The 25,054-nt window shown below is 47.2% G+C and overlaps 1 protein-coding gene across 3 annotated transcripts; it reads left to right on the top strand.

The window, feature by feature from the left end:
• The first annotated feature begins 251 nt into the window (after positions 1–251).
• LOC135904885 (isatin hydrolase-like) lies at positions 252–23,698 on the top strand. 3 transcript variants are annotated; one of them, XM_065435877.2, is made up of 5 exons: positions 252–413; positions 10,500–10,711; positions 12,168–12,379; positions 17,580–17,844; positions 18,543–23,698. In XM_065435877.2, exons 3-5 carry the CDS (start codon positions 12,168–12,170, stop codon positions 18,855–18,857), a joined length of 792 nt encoding a protein of 263 aa, XP_065291949.1. In that variant the 5' UTR covers positions 252–413; positions 10,500–10,711; the 3' UTR covers positions 18,858–23,698. The 3 variants fall into 3 exon arrangements, with proteins under 3 accessions (XP_065291949.1, XP_065291948.1, XP_065291947.1); XM_065435876.2 differs by lacking the exon at positions 10,500–10,711 and having other exon boundaries at positions 255–448; XM_065435875.2 differs by lacking the exon at positions 10,500–10,711 and having other exon boundaries at positions 257–413.
• The last annotated feature ends 1,356 nt before the right edge of the window (positions 23,699–25,054 follow it).

Consider the following 25,054-nt stretch of genomic DNA (forward strand, 5'->3'; position numbering starts at 1 on the left):
TTGCTTTGCTGAAGTGGGTGTACACGTCTTTGGAAGGGAAACGAGGGGGAGACTTACCTGGCAATACGCAGAAAGTAGCGTCCTTCCGTCCGCATAAGAAACAGAGTGTAGCCTGTTCATTTTAGATTTATCATGTTTCTGTTATATCGGTGAACGCAAGGAATAGCAAACACGCAGGAAGAAGAAGAGTCAAGAGGTACGCATTGGCGCTTGCTCCACTGACCTCAAAACCAGTTCCCTCCAAGGCCGACACGGTGGCGAGTGCTGGCTTCAGACATTACTTTTAAAGCCACGCAGTATACCGGAACTGGACTTGCCGAGAAAGTCGCCTTCGACAGGGATAGACCAGATAAGGTTGAGGGCATAAAACAAGAAACCACCGATAATCGAAGAAGCGCCGCAGCCGAGATAACGTAAGTGTGATACCGATGTGTGCGGATTAAGCCAGGTAAGTACGGCTACAGATGCTCAGCTGCATGCACCTAAATATTTTATCGCCTACGTGTTTTGAACATCGATCAGCTGCATGCGCTATTATCAATGATGGACAGGCCTCATGAAAATCGTATTTTTTTTTCTTCGAGAATTTTAATGTAGTCGCTCGCTTTTTAGAGCTGTAACTTTGGTGACATCGGGACCTATAGATTGCTGGCTTTTTGTGCCTGCTTGTTTCTTCTATGTTGCTATTGTTGCAAACTTACAGCTTTAGTTCTTTATGACGAGTGCTACAGTGCAGTGCTGTATCTTGCAGTGGACTGGAGTGCTGCGCACTTTTAAAAGTGACTAAGCGAAGATCGAATGGGGTGTGGGCCGTGTCTGGTGAACAAATTATTGGGCAGACCTATTGTAATTTCTAGAAACATGAATATGCCTTCATATATCACACAAGAACCGACGCGAAGCTTCGCTATTCTTTTTAGAGTAAAGTCAGAGTGTGGTAAGGCAATGCACCAGGGAAAGATACCATGTTGTCCACATTTCTATGCTTATGACGAATGCTCACTTACGCGTGAGGACATTTAGACCGACGCTTCTTGTCTTGAATACTGGCTGCTTGTAAGCCATGGTACTGCTGTAGAGCATAATCGTGGATGTTCTCGCATGTTAGACCAAAACGCACCCTGATTTTAAGCTTTAGCATGACTTTCTGCTCCATCGTTTCTACCACACAACTTTTCCATGACAGGGTACGCGTCCTGCAGTGATGCATTGCTCACGAAAACATAAAAAAATCAATATCGACAAGCTTGAAGATGTTTATTTATAACATTGAACTTCACCCGTGATCTGTCTGAATAAGAATTGCGTTGTGAAGGAAGTTCAGCTTTCGTATTTCGGCAAACCTGAATTCGATACAAATGGCTTTACCTCTCAATGACGGGCGTTTGACGAGTATTGCCTCATCATTGTCATACGGCACTCTCGACTGTTCAGTGAAATCTGCGAAGCTCCCACAAAATTATGACGGTTTGTAGCCCTCATGTAACTCGGGTTATGTATGACCCACTAGGAACTGCAGTAGCAAGTAACGTTGGCGTTTAGTACACCCTAGCTGTCGAATATCGTTTGCGTAAATTATTATACACGTGCACAAACACCATTTGCAACTCTCGTTTCTTTCTGCAGCGTCTTGGTTTAGAAGGTCATGGAAATAATTATATATAGTTGTAATGAGATTTCGCGGTGAACGTCCGAGAACCGAAGATAACCGAATCAAAGTTGCCGTGATTGGTTTGTTGGTCGAATTCTGTGCACGAACGATTCCATATGCAAATGTATTCTTGGAGGGGATTATTTAGATATAGGTGTTCTTTAGAAGAAGCATGTGTTACTTATTCCCATTTGAGAGCAGATGTTTAATAATCATGGACTTCTTTTTACCGCACAACGACTGCAGTTCAAATAATCAAAGATTGAATACGAATACGGCTGTCTGAGCAGGCAGTTGCAGAGGTCGTTCCACTCCTAAGCGAAGCACCTCATCAGTATTCTTTGCAATTTACCTTAACGTTTATATTACTTTATGATATTCGTTTCTGGTTAGCCTCCCTGCCTTTTCTTTTCTCTCTCTCCGTTATTATTTGCGACGAAAAAAAAAAAAGATCGATCGACATGCCGCGTAACGCGGGTATCTGTCATTGCAAGATTGCCTACGTGTTGCTGTGAAGGCTTGAATACTAATGATGCAAAAATGTATGTTTTTCTAATAAAGAGCCTCTCTCTCTCTCTACATTTCTGATTATATTGATATCTCCAATGGTTCGCGTACGACATTTTATAACGAGCTTCAATCCGTAAATCTAACTGAAACGTTCTCTTCGAGACAAATAAGAAATAACTGTCCCGGTACGTAAAAGACATAACTCTGTGTCTGTGCGCATTATATACTTACAATGCTGCCGTGTCGTCGGCTGACACTGACACCTTCTCATCAGAACAATTGTAAAGGGGTGTGCATTCAACAGTTCAGCAGGTAGCATCAAGCGTGAGCTACCACTCAAGCGACACAGGGCAGGAACACCTGAAATCCCGAGCAGCTGACACTCGCGCCAAGCACTGGAGATCCAGCTGGCTCAGTGGTGCATTACGGGCATTGAATCGACAATTTGGCTGGCCTTGTCCGTGCGCTTTATTTCTTCATTACGCTATATATATACACGCACTCGTAGGATGCGTGTGCCAAAAAAAGAAAGAAAAGAAAAGAAAACGATGCTTCATTTCCTACGTTTCTGCCGGTGTCCCACCTACGAGGTTGAAGACGCACGTACAAAAAAAAGTTGCTATTTATTTCTTACGTTTTGGCCTTCGTAATTTTATTGTAATAGCAATTTTATGGGCACTCCACACGCATTTCTGCCCGTGAGCGTCACCGTGACGTTTCGTATAAAGTTCGCACTCGATAACATCGTCGCCGCGCGTCGCAAGCTGTAAATGTGCGAGTGAAAGCTTGCGAGGATCAGCCGACGGTTCCGGCTCAATCTCGCGCGCTCAAGCGAGAGAAGCGGGGAGGCAGCGGGCTGCCTTCCGTCGCGCGCGAGGCACTGGGGACGGGATGGACCGGTGTGGAAGAGCGAGGCGTTCTACTCTGGTGGCTGCTGAGTACGGCGCGGCTGCGCGGGATCCCTATCTTGAAAGCGATCTGTGATGTCGACAGTGTGCGCCGAGTGCTGTAGCTACGTATGCGCTGTGCTTTCGACGCTTAGTTGACCTTGAAGCAAGACGCAGCACGAAGGTCAATTCGCTCGCTGCTGGTGCCGCGCTTTCTCACTCCAACGTTCTGACAGCGAGTTTCCGCGGTCATATAGTGGGATTTGTTCATGTTTACCAGTGTGCGCCTGACACCGAGCTTATTAGTTTACTCAGAAAACGAATGTTTCCAAGTTTATACAGCCGATAAAACTCCTATCTTTCCTTCGTATAGCTGTCTGTTTATTTGCTATCGCAGTCGATGCTTCGCCTCTCGGGCGAAACTGTGACTTTTTCTTAACTTTATTATATTGCCGCCAGCATTGCGAGAAGACAAAGACGACTGACATATCCCAACTGCGTAGCCGCCACACCGCGAGCGTCAAGCAAAGCACCGCAAGGCAACGCTCGGCCGGTGCTGACAGGCCGGCGGCTCGTGCGCGCGAGAATCGGACAATTGGCACGCGACAGGAGGCGACAAAGAGGAGAACGACGTTCGAAGGAGCGAAGCTCGAGGGACGCTTTTGTTGTTGTTGTTGAGTGCTCAGTCGGTTTTTGTTGACGGGCACAGATTCGCCCAGCACAAATCAGTTTTCGTAGAAACGGCTGTTGTAACTGTTGGTTACAATATTTACTATTCGTACTGCACATTTATCTGCTTTTGTGGGAATGGGCGTCTTGCGCTGGAGTTTGAGGTATAGTAGCGGCGCCTGGTGGCGGCGCGGGAAACGACATCTGGGTCGTACCAGCTTGGGTCGTATTGAGCCCTGGCTGTGGCGAAGCACGTTTCTAGGCCGAGTTTTGCGTCGATTCGCACTTTTTACTGCCCTGTTGCGAGTGCGAAAAGGCTCGTCACTTCTCGCAGACCATGCCGACCACGCTGCGAGCTCGCCGCAGCCTATAGTTTAACGAAAACGGGCTCTCCGTGTGCCGTGGGACGCAATGCTGGGAGCAGACGGAATCGGTGGCGCCGATGCGGAGAGACCTAGCCCAGCCTCGAGAAGGCGTCACCGTCATTACTTCTGCGTCGTGGGCTGCCATGAACAAGAAGGCCTGAATCCCAACATCATATTCTGCCGTTTTCCTTCAATGCCTCACGAAGTGGAGCGTCGGGCGCCCTGCATAGCTGCAGTTCGTCGCGCTGAGTAAGCGAAACTTCGCGCCATGCTGACTGCTTCGCCTGTCTTGAAGCTTGCTTGATTATCTGCGTTCTAATGTTCGGTCTTTTGCACCTACAGTCCCGACAGCAGACCGACATAGCAGCAGGCATGGCTGGTAATTCACGATTCGAGACCCGGCCACAGCGACAATTAACAATTCGACCGATGCGAAGTGGTGAAGTGACCAGGTGTGTGCAAATGAGCACAAATGGTCGGGCTCATTCGATGACAATTCACTACTCCACTACGAGCAGCACAGGTTAAGAGAGTTAAATGCGCTCATCCTTGATCTCAAGCCAGCACGTTGAGGCAACGCAGCAAGGCAGTATTGATTGCAGCACATCGATGTTCGAGCGCTGTCATTAAAACCTACATCAAGCGAGCGGCGTACAAGCTCGCGCTGCAGCGCGATTCGCACGTACGTGCGAGCTCATATGCATTGCATCAGTTATTACCAGTTACTAAAAAGGACAGATGGCCGCTACTACAACGCAGGCATAACTACTTGTTTAGCGGCGTGCAGTCAACAAAGATTGCAGGAGGCCCGCCGTTTCGCGGCATGTCGAAAGACCGCTGCCGTCGCGGCGCGTACGATCGATCGTGCGCTCGAACAGTTCGTACACCGCGGCGCGTACCGTCGTGTGCTCGAGCAGTTCCGTACACATGATGTCTGCTTATCGCCGCTGTGGATTCATTTATAGCAAGCATTTCCTCGCCTTTGTGCGCCTGAATCTAGCAGCTAGCGTGCAAACCTTACCTGAAGTTCCACTTCGTACGTGACTCGCTTCACTTGCGATTGACACGGTGCTAAAACTTCGCCGCCCAATTCTTGAACGGCGTACACGTATTCGGCACTGCATAATTTCTTGCCTTTACGCAGCGTGCCACCCCTGAAAAAATCTTCGGCGCCCGATATTCGCTGCAGGCCGTGAAACAACACAACCGAAAGTGGCGGGTCCATAGTGTAAACGCACGTGCTTTCCGAAGCAGACGACCGAGCTTGGTACGATCCATTTTAGCGCAGAGGGCGCTTTTTAGCACCTTTTTCGCAGCGCCCCCTGGGCAATGCAAGAGCCCCATGCTATTTTGTGGAGTATGAACGTGGTAGATCAGATGCCGTGCTGGGTTCTGTATCTCAGCACGTAAGCGCGGGAACATTTCCCTACCCCGCCTGTGTTCTGATGGGGACTGAATGAAAAAAACGCTAGTGTGCGCGTTAAAGAACCACGGCTGACCAAATTTAATCCGAAGGCCGCCACTACGACGTTTCTGATGAACATTCCGTTGTTTCACAACAAAATTACTTTCTTACTATTTTCTTTGGCGCAATAAGCCACTGATAACTTTCATAACACAACTTTTCATATCTATGTATCTCGTAGAAAGCACGTGTGCCTGTTTTGTGAGAGAAAACTATATAGTCTTATTTCATTGTTGTGTACAGTCTGTGCCTAGTCCTATCATCAGCTGTTGTATATTGAGGTTTAGGTTCAAGTGCGTCAGTACCAAAACCAATAGAATGTTCCTGGGCAATATAAAAACATTGATTATTGCCATAAAAAAACTGGAGGACGCTTAAGCTTCGCCTTCAAGAGTGGGACGCGACAGCGTTCCCGTCGACCCGCCAAGGGGTATAAGACAATGCGCTACGGCACAGCGATCACTTACGATGCGCCCCGCATCGGACTTAGCGCCCACCTATCACGCGGTGAGCGTCGAGCAACGCAGCGTTCGGCGCGGCAACGAAACGTGCGCCTGAGCGAACGGAACGAACCAAAGAACTCGGTGTCTCGGAGGGGAAACGATCTACGCCAGCCAAACGTCGCGATCGGCACGGGCAGAGAGATAGATAGTAATCTAAAGAAAGGACCGGGAGCACGGCGAAGCGTCGTCAGGGGAGAGGGAGTCCCGCGACGCGCCTGGCAGCGGTCCCAATGCGCGCGCGGCGCGCCTCCTGTCGGGGCAGCGCCGTACATTGAGAGGAGGGGGTCTTCTGTGTTTGCCGCAAGATGGGTCTGCGTGTGCGGAAAGCGCAGAAGAAATGCAGCGGAAACGCACTTCGCAACTCGTGTAATTGTGACTTCTTTGCGTTACATGTTCATAATTACCGATATACACCGCAGTATAACTTTCCACGGCTCGTTTCGAAGGCAACACCGCATTCACTAGAGGCGCGTTTGCACCGCTTGGAAGCATCGAACTTGTAGCCTTGTTGCCATGTCGGTAATAAAGAAAAAAAAAACTCGTGGCTGAGTGGTAGCGTCTCCGCCTCACACTCCGGAGACCCTGGTTCGATTCCCACCGGGCCAATCTTGGAAGTTGCTTTTTATTTATGAAGCGCCTGCCGTGATTTATCGCTCACGGTCAACGCCGCAAACGACGACACCGACGCCGACACCGGCTTTTCTGCGACACGAGCTCCTTAACGCTATCGCGTTAAAACGTTATTACATCATCAGGAAATGCAGTGGTGATACGCTTGTCCGTTCACTTCGGAACTTTGACAAATTTTTGGTGCTACCGAAAGCTTTTCCATTGGTTTGAATTATTCGACGCTTACCGAGGCTGATAAGGTGGTTTCGACCTTGCATTCTCCTCTGCAGGCAGCGCTGTCTCGGCCGCACCAAGTTCAAACGCCCCCTACCCATATCACAGCCCGCTAAGCGGTCGGCGGCAACGCATTTGCGTGCTGTCGGATCATCTTAACTTTTGCAGACTTCCTGGCCTGCCAAAGGTACTTTTACGTATCTGAATGCCAAGCTGTGTGCACCCATCGACACCTGCCGACGCTGCTAAGCTTGTTTCAACGCCTGGATTCTGCTCTTCTGGCAACGTTGTCCCTGCGCACTAAGATTAAAAAAAACCTTCAACCCCATCACGGCTTGGTCTGCATTAGGCGGAGACACGTTTCCCTGTTACGTGATTATCTAGACCTTGAGAGGTATATTGCCATTTGTTCTTTTTTGTTTGTGTCGGTGGAGCGATTGCTGCTGATTGCAGATTTTTCATTTCCTTACCAATTGCGACAGCTGAGGACAACCTGTGCGTTGCCTGCTGATAAACATGTAGTAATTGCGTAATTTTGAAATGTTCTGAATGTAGATATTCGCGTCATTTTGAAGTGAATTGGCTCGGGTATTGCCCCTAATGCCATTCCTGCCATGCGGCAGGCAAAACTTGACTGCTGGCAACAAAACACCTGCAAAGTGAACGAAAAGCAATCGGCTTATTGAACTCAGATTCAGCGGGCGCAGAAAGCAAAAAATGACCCTGTTATAAAATTGGCCGAAGAAATAAGGTGTATGCAACAAAGCTGCAAAGTGTACTGCTGTTACTTCATGCCAAGGTTAACTCGCTGTTGCCTGTAAAGTCAGAATGTCGTAGACGTGCACTGATCATGAACAGATAGAGAGAGAGAGAGAGAGAGAGAAATTATATTTATTAGCACCCGTCAAAAGGGTGACGGGGATCCGAGCCTGCCAGTCATGTCCTTCCCCTCAGCCGTCGACCGGGATCTCCTATATCTCAGCAGCGGCCACTGCGAGGCGGATGACTTCACGTTGTCCTTTTTCTTCCTGGTTGAGAAGCAGGGCCTCCCAGGACTCGTTAGTTCTGTCAGGCTGTCCAAAGCTCGGACACGTCCATATCATCTGGATCATGTCCACGATGCTCTCGCCACGTTTGCACCAGGGGCTGAAAACCTTGAGGTGCCACTTGGTATAAAGCTGAGGATTTGGGAAAACTCTAGTTTGTAGCCTACGCCACGCGAACCTCTGCGATTTTAGTGAGCTGCTCACACGCTTTTGGAAGTACCGCTTTGCTTGATTTATAATGATTTAGGATTTCTTGACGTGTGCTTAGATAGTCATCGAACCGTAGGGGCTCCTCACAGTGCGAGGGAGAGGGGGGTGCGTACGAGGCGCTACAGGGATTCCGGAAAGTAGCTAATTCTCTGGCCATAGCGTGAGCTTTCTCGTTCCCCCTCAACCTCTGGCGCGCCGGCGTCCAGATGAGCGGATCTGTTTGGCCGGTGGTGGACCGCCGGCCAATACTCGTGCTACTCACGCTGAAATGTAGCCCGCGTCAAAGTTTCTAATCGCTGACTTTGAGTCACTCACATTAATTGTGACGGGCTGTTGAGTTAGAGCCAGCGCAATGGCTAACTCTTCCGCCTTCGTTGCGGTCGAGTGTCGGGTGCTGCAGCACGCTGCCGGCCTCCGAACAGCTTGTTTTTTAGCCAATCCAATATGACGGAACGTGTAAGCAATTTATCTTGCTTATCCTCTTTGTCTACGTCCCGTCAGTAACGCGCTTTAGCAAGTTAAGATGTATTACCAACTCGCCAAAGCCTACCCTCTGTTGAGCAACTTAAGCCAGATGAGGATGCTGCAATGGGCGGAGACAGTGAAGTTCATAGGGAGAGAGATAGAGAGAGAGAGAGAAAGCAAGGACAGGAACGGCAGGGAAGTCAACAAGAAGAGCATCCGGTTTGCTACCCTACACTGGGGGTGGGGGAAAGGGGAATAGAAAGAGGAAAAAGGGAGACAATGAGCACTGAGTGCATGTGGGCGGGACAGTATGCACAGGGACACTATAAACGGTGGAGTGAAGTTCATAAATTTATCGAAACCATCCATGCTGAGGCTAAGATCTTGCAAAAAAGAAATTAAATTATGGGGTTTTCCGTGCCGAAACCACTTTTTGATCATGAGGCACGCCGTAGTGGAAGTCTCCGGAAATTTCGACCACCTGGGGTTCTTTACCGTGCACCTAAATCCAAGTACATGGGTGTTTGCGCCCCCATCGAAATGCGGCCGCCGTAGCCGGGGTTCGATCCCGCGACCTCGTGCTCAGCAGCCTAACACCATAGCCACTGAGCAACCACGGCGGGTAATCTTGCAAAGGTTGCACGTGCAAAACGAATCCAAGCATCTTTGTAGAAAGGCAAATTTACAAACTCACGGCTTGCCAGTTACTGAAAATAAGCGCCTGAGAGAAGTGCTGAAGCACTTGGCTGGGAAGTTTGATCTGCAAGGCTTTTCCGCTGTTGATGTGGTTGCTGCCTACCGCCTTCCCGACAACACACACACACACACACACACACACACACACACACACACACACACACACACACACACACACACACACACACACACACACACACACACACACACACACACACACACACGCACGCACGCACGCACACACACACACACGCACGCACGCACGCACGCACACACGCACATACACACGCACATACACACACACACGCACAGACACACACACAGACACACACACAGACACACACACACACGCACGCACGCACACACACACACGCACACACGCACACACACACACGCACACACACACACACGCACGCACGCACGCACACGCACGTACGTACGCACGCGCATCAAACTTGTTTTTTTTTCTCATTCTGAAAATGAGCCCTGAGACAACTCCCTTCAGAAGTGAAAACTCGCTGAAGTGCGATGCCTTTCTGTAAATATACGCGGTGATCACTTGTAAGTTTCCCGGAATACTTAGGATTGCCTGCAGCAGATAGCGTAGTTCTTGTCCCTGAGCTGGATTATTCGTAGAGGCGGATATTGCTAGCACAAGAAATCGAGGCAGATATTGAACTATAAACAAATATGCACTAACCAACTTTTAATTTCCTTATGGCACATAATGGATAGGATAGGAATAAACTTTATTTGTCCAACGGTTGTTGATGTTGGTGCCCGGGGCTAGGCTGCCAGGGGTCCATCGCCCGAGGAAAATCTTTCGAGATCCTCGGCAACGGCCCTGGCCCGCTGGACGGCCCACTCCTGGTCTTCGGGTGCCTCGCTGAGGAGGGCGGCTTGCCATCTCTCAGTGAGGCGCCCCGCTTCAGAGGGCTCTGCTCTTGTATTCCCCCTTCCTCTTTGTCCTTGTTCCATGTGGCGTCGGCATTCCCAAAGCACATGGGCCATATCGGCCCGTTCGTGCTCGCACCACGGGCAGCCGGGCGACGGGTGCAGCGCGGGCCACAAGCGGTGCAGGTGGTAGGGGTTGGTGAAAGTGCCCGTCTGCAACCGTCTCAGGTCGACCGCCTGGGACCTGTCTAGGCGCCCGTGGGGTTGTGCATATTTTCTTCGTTCTTTCCTGTAGTGACCAAGCACCTCCCGGTACGTTGCCGGAAACTCCTTGACATCGTAGTCGGCGTCCTCGTGATCCCCAGCTCCGTCGCCGCGATTTGTGTTGTATTGGTAACAACAGCGGCCGCGCCAGACGGGGTGGCAGCCGCCGTCGCCGTCACTCCTCCGCTGGGGTCCCGCACAACAACGGCAGCGGCTGCCCTCTGGGTGACCGCGTCGCGGCGGGTAAGCTGCCTCGCGACGAGGTGGGCGCGCTCGTTGTGGTTGGGTGGAGTGTCGTTGCGTCTTCGGCCGTTAGCATTGTTGGTGTCATTATTGTCGTGACTGTTGTTGTTACTGCCAAGCTCCCCGACGTGCGCGGGGAACCACTTGAGGGACTTGTTTGTAATCGTACCGGATCCGAAGTCCCCGGCCCGGGCGTTGAGCATGCGTGCCACATCCGTGGACACTATATGCAATTCAATGAATTTAACCGGTCAGATCGCAAGGTGTATCCATTTCAAATGAATTTCAAGATTACACAACTCTCTAGGTGTTATTTCCCAAGGTGTGGGATGAAATGCATGGGCTTTCCAGTTACTACTGTACTTCATTCAATGTATGAGAGCGTTTTGTTAAAGGAGTAACTAGAACATTGCATCTTTACGGCGCGTTTGATGGCACGTATCTCCAAAGTAGTGTCTGTGAAAATTAATCCCAAGTGGATAAGACTTGCAAATTCAGCAGCTGCAATTAGTAAACGACAGTAAGTGATTAACAAGTTATTTAGTTATTTTTAATTATTTGCATATGTATTTCGATTTCTCATGCAAGTAATGTCCGCCTCTCTGAATAACTCAGTTCGAGGTCCAGAATTATATTATCCGCAACATGCAATTCTTAAAATTTACGGAAAGTGCAAAATTGATCACTCTGTATGTGTACTCCCACAGAAAATTGAGAAACAGTCTCCGTAATAGCACAGGTATAGAGAAGGCAATTTAAAAATTTTCCATTTGCTCCTCATCGCAGCGTTTCCGCTAAATTGCACCATAAGAAATATTTGCACCCTTTATGAACTAATCTTGTCCCCAAACGATGGTATTGGTCTATTTTTAATGTACTTCGTTGCGTTAATGCTGCAGTTTAACGCTGTGAACGCAAGTGTTTTCCTGCTATGTTCAAAGAAGTGTTGCAGTGCCCCATTAAGGGGAGCTTCGACCTATGCTCTTAAGTGGACAATACATTGTTTACTATTAATATTTGCAACTTGCGTATGTGCTGACAGTAGCTTAGAAGTAGTGCAGATGAAGGTTCCACGGAGGTGACCCTGCTCACAAGACTAATACTTTTAATTAACATTTAGCACATGTTTCTGAGGGAATCATTTTGGTGCCGCAGGGACGCTTCACAACGAAAAATGCAAGTGTCCGCATTAGGAACGACGGTAACGACTGGCACGCCTACAGGATCAGATACTGGTTCAAAAGGCGTGTGCTGGCGACGATGACGCTCGGCAACAATAACTACAACAATTTTTACCGAATATTTACGTTACTGCACCAGAGCGCCAGTATTCTGACCCCACGATTGTTAACGGGCCCACTAAATATAATTGATAGATTGATAGATTGTTGTTGTCAGAGTCATCGACGCCAGAAACAAGGCACGTTCACATCAAGCGCGTATTATTTTCTCGCAGATGACCAGCGCTGCCCTGCGTACCGTCGTCCTCGCCGGCGTGATGGGAGCGCTCACCCTGGGCCAACAGCCCTGTGCTCCACCGTCCACGTCATGGGCAGGGCGCAGAGTCGTGGACTTGTCCTTCAGCTACAACGACCGCACCATCTACTGGGACGAAGACGGGCGCTTTCGCATCAACGCCACCGTGCAGTCGAACGATGTCGAGGACTGGTGCGTACATCTGTGTACACTGGCTGATTTATCGACCGTCTGCGACCACATTACTAGCTGATGACACTGTGCATTTCTTCGCAAAACCATTTTGCTGAGGAGAAAGAAAACCTTTGACTGGCTGATTCGAGTGACACACACTACAACGGTAGTGTTGGCTACGCGTGTCGCCGCACGCTCCGCAATAATGAAGGCTGGATGAATAACCCCTTCTATCACAAACAACGACGAACTGCCTATGAACGCTTCAAAGATACATAATTTTATCACTAGGCGGTACAGACTACATTGGAAAAAAAATGAAGGTGACAGCATCATTGCCCTGGATCTTTCTAATGAATGCTCGCATTTGCCCACTAGTTAAATCTTGATTTAATCTGCACTGAGTCATGCAACATTAATTTATAGTACAAATTAAATCACCGACTGAACACACACCCATGAGTCATTAGCAGAAAAGAAAAAAAAAGCTGTTACGTCGTCATTGCTCATTTAACACGATCCATCAAACTTTCATGGGCATGGGCAGGACATGTAATGAGAAGGGAAGATAACCGATGGTCGTTAAGGGTTACGGAATGGATTCCAAGGGAAGGGAAGCGTAGCAGAGGGCGGCAGAAAGTTAGGTGGGCGGATTAGATTAAGAAGTTTGCAGGCACGGCATGGCCACAATTAGTACAGGACCGGGGTTGTTGGAGAAGTATGGGAGAGGCCTTTGCCCTGCAGTGGGCGTAACCAGGCTGATGATGATGATGATGATGATGATGATGATGATGATGATGATGATGATGATGATGATGATGATGAAACTTTCCACCAAACAAGGTGTGTGTAGCAATATTCTGCAGAATAAGTCGAAAAGGAGCCACACTGTGTAAGCAGAGGTTTAACTTTACCCGCAGCTTAATGACAGTGTTTATTTTTCATTTTTCTTGTCACGACGGGAGACAATGGGAGACCTAGGTAATAGAGGGCTGCTGTGCACGCCGTTGACACGCCGGCTGACACACGGCCGTTGACACGTGATTGACGGACGGCCGTGTCACTGGCCTTGAGCACAGCACTCCTTGATTCTCAATTCTACACCCTCGCCGCTAACACACCTTCGCTTGTTACCGCACACACCCGCGTTACGCCCTCTCTCCTTTAGGAGAACGCCACCTATATATACTGTGGCGAGGAAAGCATATGTCGCCTTGAAGAAGACAAGTCCACTTGTCGAAACGTTGGCTCCTGCTTTCACCGTGTTCTCGTTTTGCTCATCAGCAGTTACATAAGTTACGTTTATTGTTAGTCTGCAAAAGAAATGCCTTGACTATGCATCAGTGTACCTTAAGTTATTTCTCGAGCGCTAGTGCATGCTAGTAAGAGGCTGATTCTGTGAAGAATCAGTCAATCACAGAAAAAATGGAACCTCGCAGCAATCATTGTAACGATTGCTACAATCACTACTACGAGGTTGCATTTTTAAACATAATAGTACGCTTCTTTTCACTTCTGACCGCAGATGTGTTGAACGTCACGCTATATGAGAATGTTCCGCGCTCTGGTAAGCTGCGTAGGATTAATGCTAGTTTTTAAATGAAAGCCTGAAAGGCTCAGTGGAAGTCACATTCCGAGCCCAAAGCATGGATTTATAGTTCATGAAATTCATGAACTATTTCATAGTCATGAAATTACCTTCTCTAAATGAGGACAGATTAAGCGCTCTTTTTTACATGTCGCAATCTAGGAGCGTTAATCTGGTAGCGCTCGTGTATTCGGCAAACTGAATATTCGACGCGCCGTGTTTCGATGGAGAGGAAAAGCGAAAACCTCGTGTACTTCGATTCAGGCACATCTTAAAGAACTCCAGGTGGTCAAAGCTTATTAGGAGTCCTCCGTTACGTCATGTCTCATAATCACAGCGTTGTTTTTGGAACGTTAAATCCCCGAGTTTAATTACTTTTAAAGATGAATTTGGAATCCGGGAACGTTACTTTGATGTCGTCGCCATGATACAGCGTACCGCAATTTGCATAATGCATTATCTGCTGGACTCACGCTTTTGGAGGTACATTCACGGCATTGTGTAGAGTGGCTTAATCGAGTCTACTGTCACTTGCTCTGAAGGGGTAGGTTAAGCATTTTTGTACATGTTTTTACGTGCCGCGTCTCTGCTTACCACCCTCCCAAGCAGCTTCGCGTGCCGGTGACTGGGCCTCCATGGACGAAAGAAATAAAATAAGGAAACGAGAAAAAGAAATTGTGCAAAGGAAACCACGGGAAAAATCCGCTGCACAAGGCAAAGTGGCATCCCCTGCCGACAAAAAAGCAACTACTACCGTAACAATGCTTAAGAAATCGCAGCTTAAAAAAATAGAAAAGAGGAACAAGCCACGCGATGCATAAAAGCTCGGTGCCTATCTCCGAGAGCCACCAGCTGGTCCCCAGGTTGGGCGCTAAATGTGGGCTGAGGAACTCTGAGTCGGACAGCCAGCTGAGGCTCCCACAGAGGAAATCCTAGGCTGGCGAACGGAGAACGCAACCTTTTCCGCGTCGTGTCCGGGCATCAATCCTCGAGGCTGCCAGCGCAGCTACCAGGGCAGGCCCGGCCGGGCGCCACAGGCGCGGGTCCCGGAGCACCGCAATGATAGCAGCGCACCACGCGGTGTATACAAACAACGCTACATGGAGTTAATAGTGGTGATGACAAAAATATTTTTTTCATTAGAGAGATAGAGAGGAGGGAGGAAGAATAGGAATGTTCTGCATTAGGAAAATGAGTTGGGGGGGGGGTCAATAAATTTTTTGATCAAAAGATAGTTAAACGCAAAATATTTTTCGGTGAATTAGCAGTACAATTTAACCTCGAGTTATCTGTCAAGCATACTTACCCCATAGGAGCGTTGGCTAATTAATAACCTGCTTTTTCACGTGTTAATATTCTTGTTTTTATGCACTTGCGAAAATGTAGCTTCCATGTACAATTTTTTCTGTATACCTGTGTTTATATTTACATTATCAATTGTACCCACCCCTTATGTAATACCCCTAGCAAAGGGGTCTTTAAGGAAATAAAACTGAACTGAACTGAACTGAATTATAAAATAAGATTGCACGTGTTTAAAGATATTTACTGGGCCATATTTTTTTTTGTGACGTGCCCCCGGCGTAATGCATGTGGGGTAGGGTAAGGAACTAATGCGTGATGTGTAAAAAAAAGAAGAAGGAAAAATATCGCGATAAAATTTCGCATACGCTGAAACTCCGGCGATGACGAAAACATAACTAAAATAAATAACAAAGAAATAATAAAAAATAAAATAAGTAGATTAAATGCAAGCGAATAAACAAGCGAAAACATTTCACAGTGTAGAATTGTCCTCTAAAGCCGTCTTGTAAGAGCACACAGGAAAGAGAGATGCTCCCGCTCGGAAAACAACCCTTTCGGCGTGTTTGCTTATGTCTTGCTTCTCTGCAGACACCTCCGCGACGTACTAAACATAGCTGGCACGAAGTGGCGACCCCGTAGTAATCGCCGCCGCGAAGAAACGCTAAGTTTAGCCGCCCACCTCTCGTGAAATTCTCGACACGAAACATCTGAGCTGCAGAACCACGGTGAAACTATTGTGGCGTTTCAACTGAGGATAATAGTTCGACCAAGAAAGAGATTAGTGATAAAAGAGCTTGTGTGATTACAGCTCGCTAAAACTTGGAAGATATATCCTATATGACGTCTCTCTGGGCGAAGTTATATTGGGGGAAGTTTTAAAGGATTACTGAGACACGTCATTGTTGCCTCTTCATATTTTTTTACGTTACATGAATGTCCTGTACCTCGAAACTTCCCAAAAATTACTGGAAAGCGTCAGAGCGGCCTAAGTAATCTGTTATAGTAACTTTTCCCAAAACGCTTCAGGTTTGTTTCCGTATATAGCTATATATGTGTGAGGACTTCATGACACAAACACACACACACACGGCACTCCAGACACACACACACACACACACACACACACACACACACACACACACACACACGCACACACACACACACACGCACACACACACACGCACACGCACACGCACACACACACACACACACGCACACATGGACGCACACATGGAGAGAGAGAGAGAGAGAGAGAGAGAGAGAGAGAGAGAGAGAGAGAGAGAGAGAGAGAGAGAGAGAAAACATTTATTTGTCATCAGATTGGGCGACTTCCTCGCAGGGTGGAGCCCTTAGTTCAGGGCCCCATTGGCCCGCGACACTCCGCGTGCCCGCCGGATCAGCCGTCGCTGCTCTTGCGGGTCTGAGCTGGTCAGCGCAGTCTCCCAGGAGGAAGGTGAAGGTGAAGAAATACGGGAGTAGCCCGGAGGATGTGGGCACTCCCAGGTGCAATGATATATTGTGGGCTTTGCTCCACAATAGGGACAGTATGAGGGATATTGTGTGGGGTGGAAGAGGTGAAGATAAAAGAGGCAGGGAAATGAATTAGTTTGAAGCTGTCGCCACGCAACGGCATCTTCTCGATTAAGGGAATTATGCATGGACGCACGGCCAGATAGACCACAGACAGACAGAGAGCAAAGAAAAAGAGAGCAGTGGCTGCAACAGGTCATTGCTATTATTGTGACGATTTGGTATTACTAATGACCGCATAAAAAAGCAGGAACTCTATACAATATTCATATGGGGCAAAACAAATTGCACAAAATAGAACAAAAAGAAAGAAAGAAAACTAAAGTGAGGTTTATGGGTATAAAATAATTGTTTTTGCGTTCAGCTAAAGGAACGATGCTTTAGTCCGTTCACATCAAGGGGTTACAGTATCGAAATAAAACTGTACAAGTTCAAACAAATGAAGAGTTGCCCTTTAATGACCTTGTAAGGTCTAAAACTGCAACTTATTTTCTTTGTTTTGCGCTGTCACAGGGATTACCAGTGCCAATTCGGTGCTATGTACTCCACTTATAAAGAGTATGTGCAAATTTAATGCAAGCTGCCGACGGCCGTGATGACAGTACTTAGCTTCTTGTTACTTGTGTTACATTGTGCGCAATGTTCGTAGCTTTTTTGTTCATTTCATACATTCATCTTGTTTTCTGCTTTCTTGTTTTCATGTGCAGTGTTTGAGACTTTTGGATTGCCTGTCCTAAAGTGGCACAGCTTCCTGCATTCTCCCGCTTAATTTGTAATCAAATAATTGTGTCGCAGGGTCTTGATTGACGAAATTTCGACGCCCACACACGGGGGTACCCACATGGACGCACCGCGGCACTACAGCAAGCTCGGCTGGTCCGCTTCCGAAATACCGCTGGACCGGCTCCTCATGGTGCCCATCGCGCTCATCGACGTTCAGCAGGAAGCGGCACGCAACGCCAGCTACCTCATGCCCATCGCCGAGGTCCTTCGATGGGAGGCGCAGAACGGCCCACTGCCCAACAACTGCCTGCTTCTCATCCGCTCCGGATGGTCCAAAGTGCGTACTCGCAGCGCCCTCTCTCTCTCTCTCTCTCTCTCTCTATGTATATATATATATATATATATATATATATATATATATATATATATATATATATATATATATATATATATATATATATATATAAGCAACGCTATATTCATGTGGCTTTTAATAACGCGCGAAGCTGAACCAGTTCTTTTTTACAAAAATTGTGTTTATTTCCCGAGACCTCACATTATTTTGTCCGGCCTGTGATAAAGTAAAGCAAATTCTTGATTTTTTTCTTCTTTACGTTTATGTTAACGATGAGTTTTATATTTCTTCGTCAGAACTGCAACAATGATTGTGTTTATATTCTTCAGAAAGATGTTTGCTTTTTGCACAGTGTAAACCCAGTGCATAAACCAGCATACGCAGTCTGCTGATACCCAGGTGCCACCGAACGCCCACAAAATTTATTCAGCTTGCGTATTACGAAACAATTATTATTAAACTGGTTCATTCGTGCACTTTTTTTTAACCTTCGATAGGAAATAATTGCCGATCTATAACTTGAATTTCACGAGTTACTAAAATTAGGTTACGCACTCGAGTTTTATTCCTTATTATTATTTTATTATTATTATTATTATTTTCTGTACGCTTCTTATTACCAAAATGTAGGGGAAAAAAGCTCATCCTGACGTCTACGCTTTTCCACCTGCACTTCCCAGTACTACCACAACCGGAACGCTTTCTACGGCCTGGACCAATACGGCCTGCGCCATTTCCCGGCCATCGAGCCGGCAGCCGTCGAGTTCCTCACCCGGCAGCGCAACCTGGCGGGCGTCGGCATCGAGACGGCTTCGGTGGACTTCTACGGCGTGACGCGGTCTCACCACTTGCTGCTGGCCGCCAACGTGTACATCCTCGAGAACCTGGCCGACTTGAGCCTCGTGCCCCCGGTCGGCGCCCACGCCATTGTCATGCCCATGAAGATCGACGGCGCCGGTGGCGCCCCCACGCGCGTCGTTGCGCTGCTGCCTTGAGTGACGGGAGAACGTTTCCTTTCCACAACGTGTTTCGGGTGGGGCATCTGAAAGATTCCTACGGCAAAGCGTAGACCGAACGACTTACGCTCGTTGTTCAAGTGGTGGCAGTCTGTTTAAAATACCTGAGGTTCTGAAAATGCGTGTATATTCGTATCACTGAGGTATCCTTCTACTTTGCTGGAAATAACCTCTTAAACTACCTTAGCTCATTCTAGCCAGGAACTTTGAAACCATACTTAGTGTGCGTTCCCAAATATGGGCTCAGATAACTACGTTCCCCAAGCGACCATCCTAATTTCTGTCCCAGACCTGATGTAGACGGCAAAGAAGTGTTTCGAGGAGACCACATCGAAATCTACAACGACGCAGGATAATGTACTGTCTAACGACACAGACAAGTGCTACTATGTAGAACAGGAGAGGGGAAGTAGAGTAAAGGGAGCGCGGTTAACAAGTCTTACCATTGTCTTGAAGGCCTGTATGCGTGGCCGGTGTGTGAAACCATAAGCACGAGAGCTGTTTAGGCTAAGGAGTAAGGCGCATGCTTAAGGAAGACAGGTGTGGGAGTGGTGAAAATGCACAAGACTTTGTTATGGTCTCTGCAATGACGCAGAATACATAACGCCATGGCTTGAAATAAGAACTCAGCAAAATAAATTAACTTTCCTAGTTTCAATGGGTTTTCCGAAAAAGAGATCACTGGCCCTAACTTTACAGTTTGCTTTTTTTTTTGGACTCAGGAATTCGATTCCAAGTGCGAACGATCTCTAGGTGTGTTCGTGTTCCAATATGCCTGCTAGTGCACTTACGAAGCCGTCTTATTACATGCCATGTTAAACAACTTTGTTTGCTGGAACGATTTGGAGCACGCTTTTAGTGTGCTACATAGTCGTTACCAGGAATCAGTAGTACGGCCATGTAAAAAAAAAAAAAGCAGTTAGAACTCTTCGGCATAACACTGGCTACGGGCTGCAGGGTTCAAATTGACGTAGCCACGTAAGTGCAGTGCTTTAATCATTTAGTTAACTGATTAGCGCTGAGAGCTGAAATGCATCTTCATGACCTCCACGGTGACAAATGTGCTCACTAGGGTTGACGATTGAGTGAGTTGGTATTGCATTCTAAAGCTGGCACAGCGCAACATAGAAAAGTAGAAGCAATCCGAGCCACCCGGATGAAAGAACAGAGAGCTGTGTACTTTCATCGGGCCGGCTCTACTTGTTGCTTCCTTTCTATGTTGCGTAGTACCAGTTTTAGAGTGATAAAGGTGAAACTTATACGACTGTGCTGCTGTCTTGAATACCTTAGCTTCAAGAATTTTCGGAAGCATCTTACGAAACAAATTACAAAAAACACATGTTACCCCTCGAATGGCTAAGTCTGCATGAAATTATTTTGCGACGCATCTGAGGAACTATCGCCATGACACAAAGAAACCACTGAAATCGGTGGCGTGCTCAAGAGCTTATAGTTACCATTAAGTTGTGCAATTCTAATGTAACTACGTTGCATTAACCACCCTTGAATTACTCTACTGCAGCCTGCTTGACTTTATTTATGATGTTTGTACCGCGTATTCGTGCCGTGAGTCAGTTGCCTAAGCTTCTTAGCGTGCACATGGCTGCAAGTAAGTTTTGCTTTGTTTGTATGTCGTGTTTTGCTTTGTACGGCGTCTGCCTCACCCTAAGAGGAGAATAGCAGAAGTGAAGACTTAATTCACCATAAATACGCTGCTTTAGCAAAAGAAGACTATAACAGCACAGAGACGATAGAGAAAACATGGAAAAATGTGTCATTATAACCTAAATTTGGAAACTGAAACGAGTGAGCATTTTTCTGTAAGCAAATGATGTATGGCAAGCCGTCCCAAGTCAGAACTGAAGTTCGAAAATGCGATCATATGGTCATCGCCATCTGCAAAGCTTAAATATTTACGAAAATAATTCAGAAACAGAAAGCGAGTCACTTGCGAAAGCATAACGACAGTCATGGGAAACATAATTTGATAAAATACATAGAGTTGGCGGATTCCTCAATGCCTTTTTAAGTACTCAGGTACTCAGGACAAGCGATAGAACGCGAAAATAGCGATAGCGGGACTGTTCGCTTGTGGTAATGGGACGTAAGCTAAACGGGAAAAATACAGCAACGGCACGCGCGAGGCAAATGAGGCGCAGACAGTTGAAATGGAGGACAGCTGGACGAGCCGCATGCGCGGATATTTTGGTGCTGCAAGAGTGGAAATTACAGTTATTTCTACGCAACCAAAGAAAAAGAAAGGAAATATTTGCTAGGACTGCGCAGTTACGGAGACTACGATTCCTTGAAACACGGCTCGCATAGCTTCCCAACTATAGTGCACGCGATAATCATGGAGCTAAAGTTGCCTAGAAGGAAAGATCCCTTACATTTCACCATGCTAGCAGCCTCGCCTATGTCTATAAAAGGCGCACTCCACGCTGTTTCACCATCAATTCTGGAGACGTCACAAGCACGGCCAAACGAGCCGTTGCTTCAGTGATATATTGCTGGCCTCCACTGCGACAAACCGAACACAGTCTTTCCTTCCTTGTATACTTGTCCTTGTCTCTGTCCAATGTCAAGTCTGCGCGAGTATGCTAAGCCCTGGAGTGCAAGCATATAAAAGCGAGGGCTCACCAGAGCAGCAGAAATATGGGCTTATGCCCGTCGGTAGCATGCCGCATAATACTAACGGTTAAACGAAGGTCATCGTTTTTAAACGCAGCTAATGTGCTCAGTTCGGAACTGTAACTCTCTGCGGCGGAATTTATAAACACGAACGTGCGCAGTGCGTGACTTCGCAAGTTCGAAACGCTGCAGACTACGTGTGCGTGGTTCTGTATGAACAATGGTAAACATCTGCGTGTTCATCTTTACCGGAAGTAGATTAAATGACCTGTCAGTCATGTGTTGTAAACTGGAGGACAGCAGCAGTAGACCAGAATGCCACAATCACTTATAGGTGATCGTGAGGTAGGATGCGGACGTTGGCAGATCATATCGCCAAATGATTGGACCTCGTAATGCCACCACGCACTAGCCACTCCAGCGTATAGCGTGCAAATCTGTGAGTTTCTGTGTGACTGATCCGGTAAGTACTTATGCCGAATGACCTATATGACAGACAGAACAAAGATGCGACATTGCTACGCGAATGTGCGCGCTAACGAACTATAGTGGAACACACAATTTGTTTCAGAGGGATAGAAAGGGCTGCATTCGCATGCGTTTAGATTTATTCAATGCCGAATGTATAATAATGTATAGGATTCTTTTCGATTCATTCTATTAATTTTTTGGTATCGTTAATTAGGTGGAATGGCGTTAAGACCACTGAGATAGCACAAACAAAAGTTAGAATATGATCGTTAAATTATCGCGGCCCAGGCTTAAGAAGTGGCATGTTCATTCAAAAAATAAATCGACAGATATATACATACGGAGAATTTCTTAGCCTTCCCCTGGGCAAGAAAAAGGCGGACGTATAGAATTTCGTGCTTTATAAAGGGTGATGACCGTGGTTGTTGATTTGCAATAGACGGATTAACCCTCACACTCAATGTAGGAATTAGGTCACATGCAGCGTTTCTCTCACATATATCATAAACCTCATAAACTTATTCCACTTTAAATCTGAAAATTTGTAATCATAAGTTCCGCCAAAAAATGCGCGAGAACTCACTTAGCATGAGCATGAGGCCATCTGAGTACAGTACTGGTGGTGCATGGGGAAAGCTCCTTCATAAGCAAACAAGTAAGGAATGGAAGTGACATCAAGCAAAGCGGAAATGTGCGGGTTTTATTTCCTTGCCCTCATACACGCAGATTTTCAAACTTACAAACTTCAGCTTCAACATATTGCTTCATATCATATTGCTGAAAGGGCCCTATAAGGTGTTTTCGCATCGCTCGAATTGTCGCACTCTTTCAAAAGTGGGGAAGGAGCTTAACCGTTTTGAAAACTCAGGCTAACATGTAAGGTGTGAACCTTCTTAGCTGTGCTAGAGGTGGTCTAGTGCCTGAAAGTGACAGAAAGAGACATAAGTAGCTTTTTTTATTATGTTGAAAAAATGCTCGGCACATTTATTTTGGATGCCATGGCGGAGGTGGGGTGTGACTAAGTCAGTGTTTTCATTACCATATAAAAGTATCAGCTAAGCCTGAGTGTAACCTCTTTGTTTACGGGATCTTTCAGTCGACCATTGTATTGTTGTGAACATTTGTTCGAAGGCAAATTATGTAATTGCCTCTGAAAGTAAAGCTTCGGATCGGCTCAAATGAGTAGAACGTTTCTTCAGCTAATGAACTGCAGCAGCAATGGAGTAATCTAAAACCTTTGGTGAGAAGGAGCTCTCCAGCCGTCTGCGTTAGGGGCTCAGGCACAATACATGACAATGCTTAAAGAAGGCTCACTCTGCACATCTTGACGGGGATATCGTGAGCTGCTCCACAACTTTTGGTGGGGCTTGATGATTATCCCTCACGGGTATCAGTATCTTTTGCACTTGACCAAAAGGGTAAGAGAGCTCGCTTAATTAAAAAACTTTAAACTTCTTACACAATATCTTCAACGTAGTCGCTGCAATTTAGATTGCATTGCTAATGCGATACACGTTTCTTGTGTAGCACTCCATTGAAATTTCACTCCATTCGTCTTGGGCTGCTTTATCCGGACGGGACAGTAAATGCATAGTTTTCTCATCAGACCTAAAATCACAAGGCACCTGATGAAAGCTGTACACACTCAATTTCCTAAGCGCGTTCCTATCCCCGCCCGTGTTATTGCCAATTCAGCTGCTCTAATAAAAAGCTGCAAATCCAAACTGTTAGAATGTTTAGCAATTATCATGGCTGTATTGTGCCCCACTACGGGCCTCTCACTGACGCACCCGTTGCCCCACGTTCTTCCGAGGCAGTTACCCTTGTGCTACGCTTCCAATATCCAGAATGCTTGCCCGCTCGAGCTCCTTGCATCTGAGTCACAGTTCGAGCCTTCGAAGTTTCACTGAACTGTTGACCCCTTCCCGCGGGTCGAAGTGGAGGGCCCAGTGGCACTCAGCACCAACAATGGAAGATTTCCACGACGAGAAGGAATGCGACGCTGGGTGACGTCAGTACCCGCCTCGTTCTTGCCGGCGATGGGTCGGCAACCGCATTCAAAACAGAACAGGCCCATTGTCAGGTTATAGAGTCGCCATCACTCGCACAGTCGGTCTGGTGCGCTCTTACCGCTACCCGTACACTCTTTTCTGCTATCTTTGTACATATTGTACAATGCTTTTCGTTTCCTATTCGTCTGCTGCAAAGAACGCCTCTCGTTCTCCACCCCGAAGTCACGTCAACTGCGCTGCAGGGCTACCCAGGTTCTATTCCTTCTTTATTTCTCCGCACAGTTTGTTGTTTATCCATTTATTCATGTTTATATACTATTAAAGAGCACTGCTCAATGAGTTTTGGATAGGAAGAGAATAGGAGTGGAGTGAGAGTTTTACGCTTATCGTAGAGCGTTCGTTGCCTCGGAGATGATGTCCGTGCTATCGAATCGGGCACCTTCTTTTTCTGGCCCGTGAAAATGTATGCAGTATCTCGCATGCTGATGCACTGGAAGAAATGTTTCTCTGCGAGACCGAACAGGGTCAGCGTCACCGCTGTTGAAGCAAAGAACGAACTCGTTCTGCTGAAATCGTAGAGAACTTGCATGTGAAAGGGGCTGCAACTGAGCCAAGAACCGGGACACAGAGCGATGGCATTCGGCCGCCGTTCGCGAGCCTACGCCGGGAGCCACCTTGCCAACGCCGAGAAACAAGAGCAGCTCCTGAAACCGCTCACAAATAACCCTTTCACCCGGGCTCTGTTGTCGCCGCGGATCTCTCTTCCTAGGTCACCGGTTGGCAGCCCTAAACATAGCCAGCAAGGCCCTTTTCTCCGAGCAGGGAGCGTGCGGCTGCGAAGAGCGACTAAGATTAGATGCCGGACCCACTGAGTGGCAGTGAACGCAGGACAATGGTTTGCACAAATGAAGTCCTAGAGTTATCTGTAGGTGTATATTTGTATATCGAAGGTGAAAAAGTTGTGGCGAAAGTCATCTCACAACGACTGTTGACAGTAATGCGTTAGCATTGAATCAATATGGCGACACAGCGTATTGTCGCCATCGAAACGAGTTATGTATG

The sequence above is a fragment of the Dermacentor albipictus genome, chromosome 3, assembly GCF_038994185.2.
Source record: "Dermacentor albipictus isolate Rhodes 1998 colony chromosome 3, USDA_Dalb.pri_finalv2, whole genome shotgun sequence".
NCBI classification, from domain to species: domain Eukaryota; kingdom Metazoa; phylum Arthropoda; class Arachnida; order Ixodida; family Ixodidae; genus Dermacentor; species Dermacentor albipictus.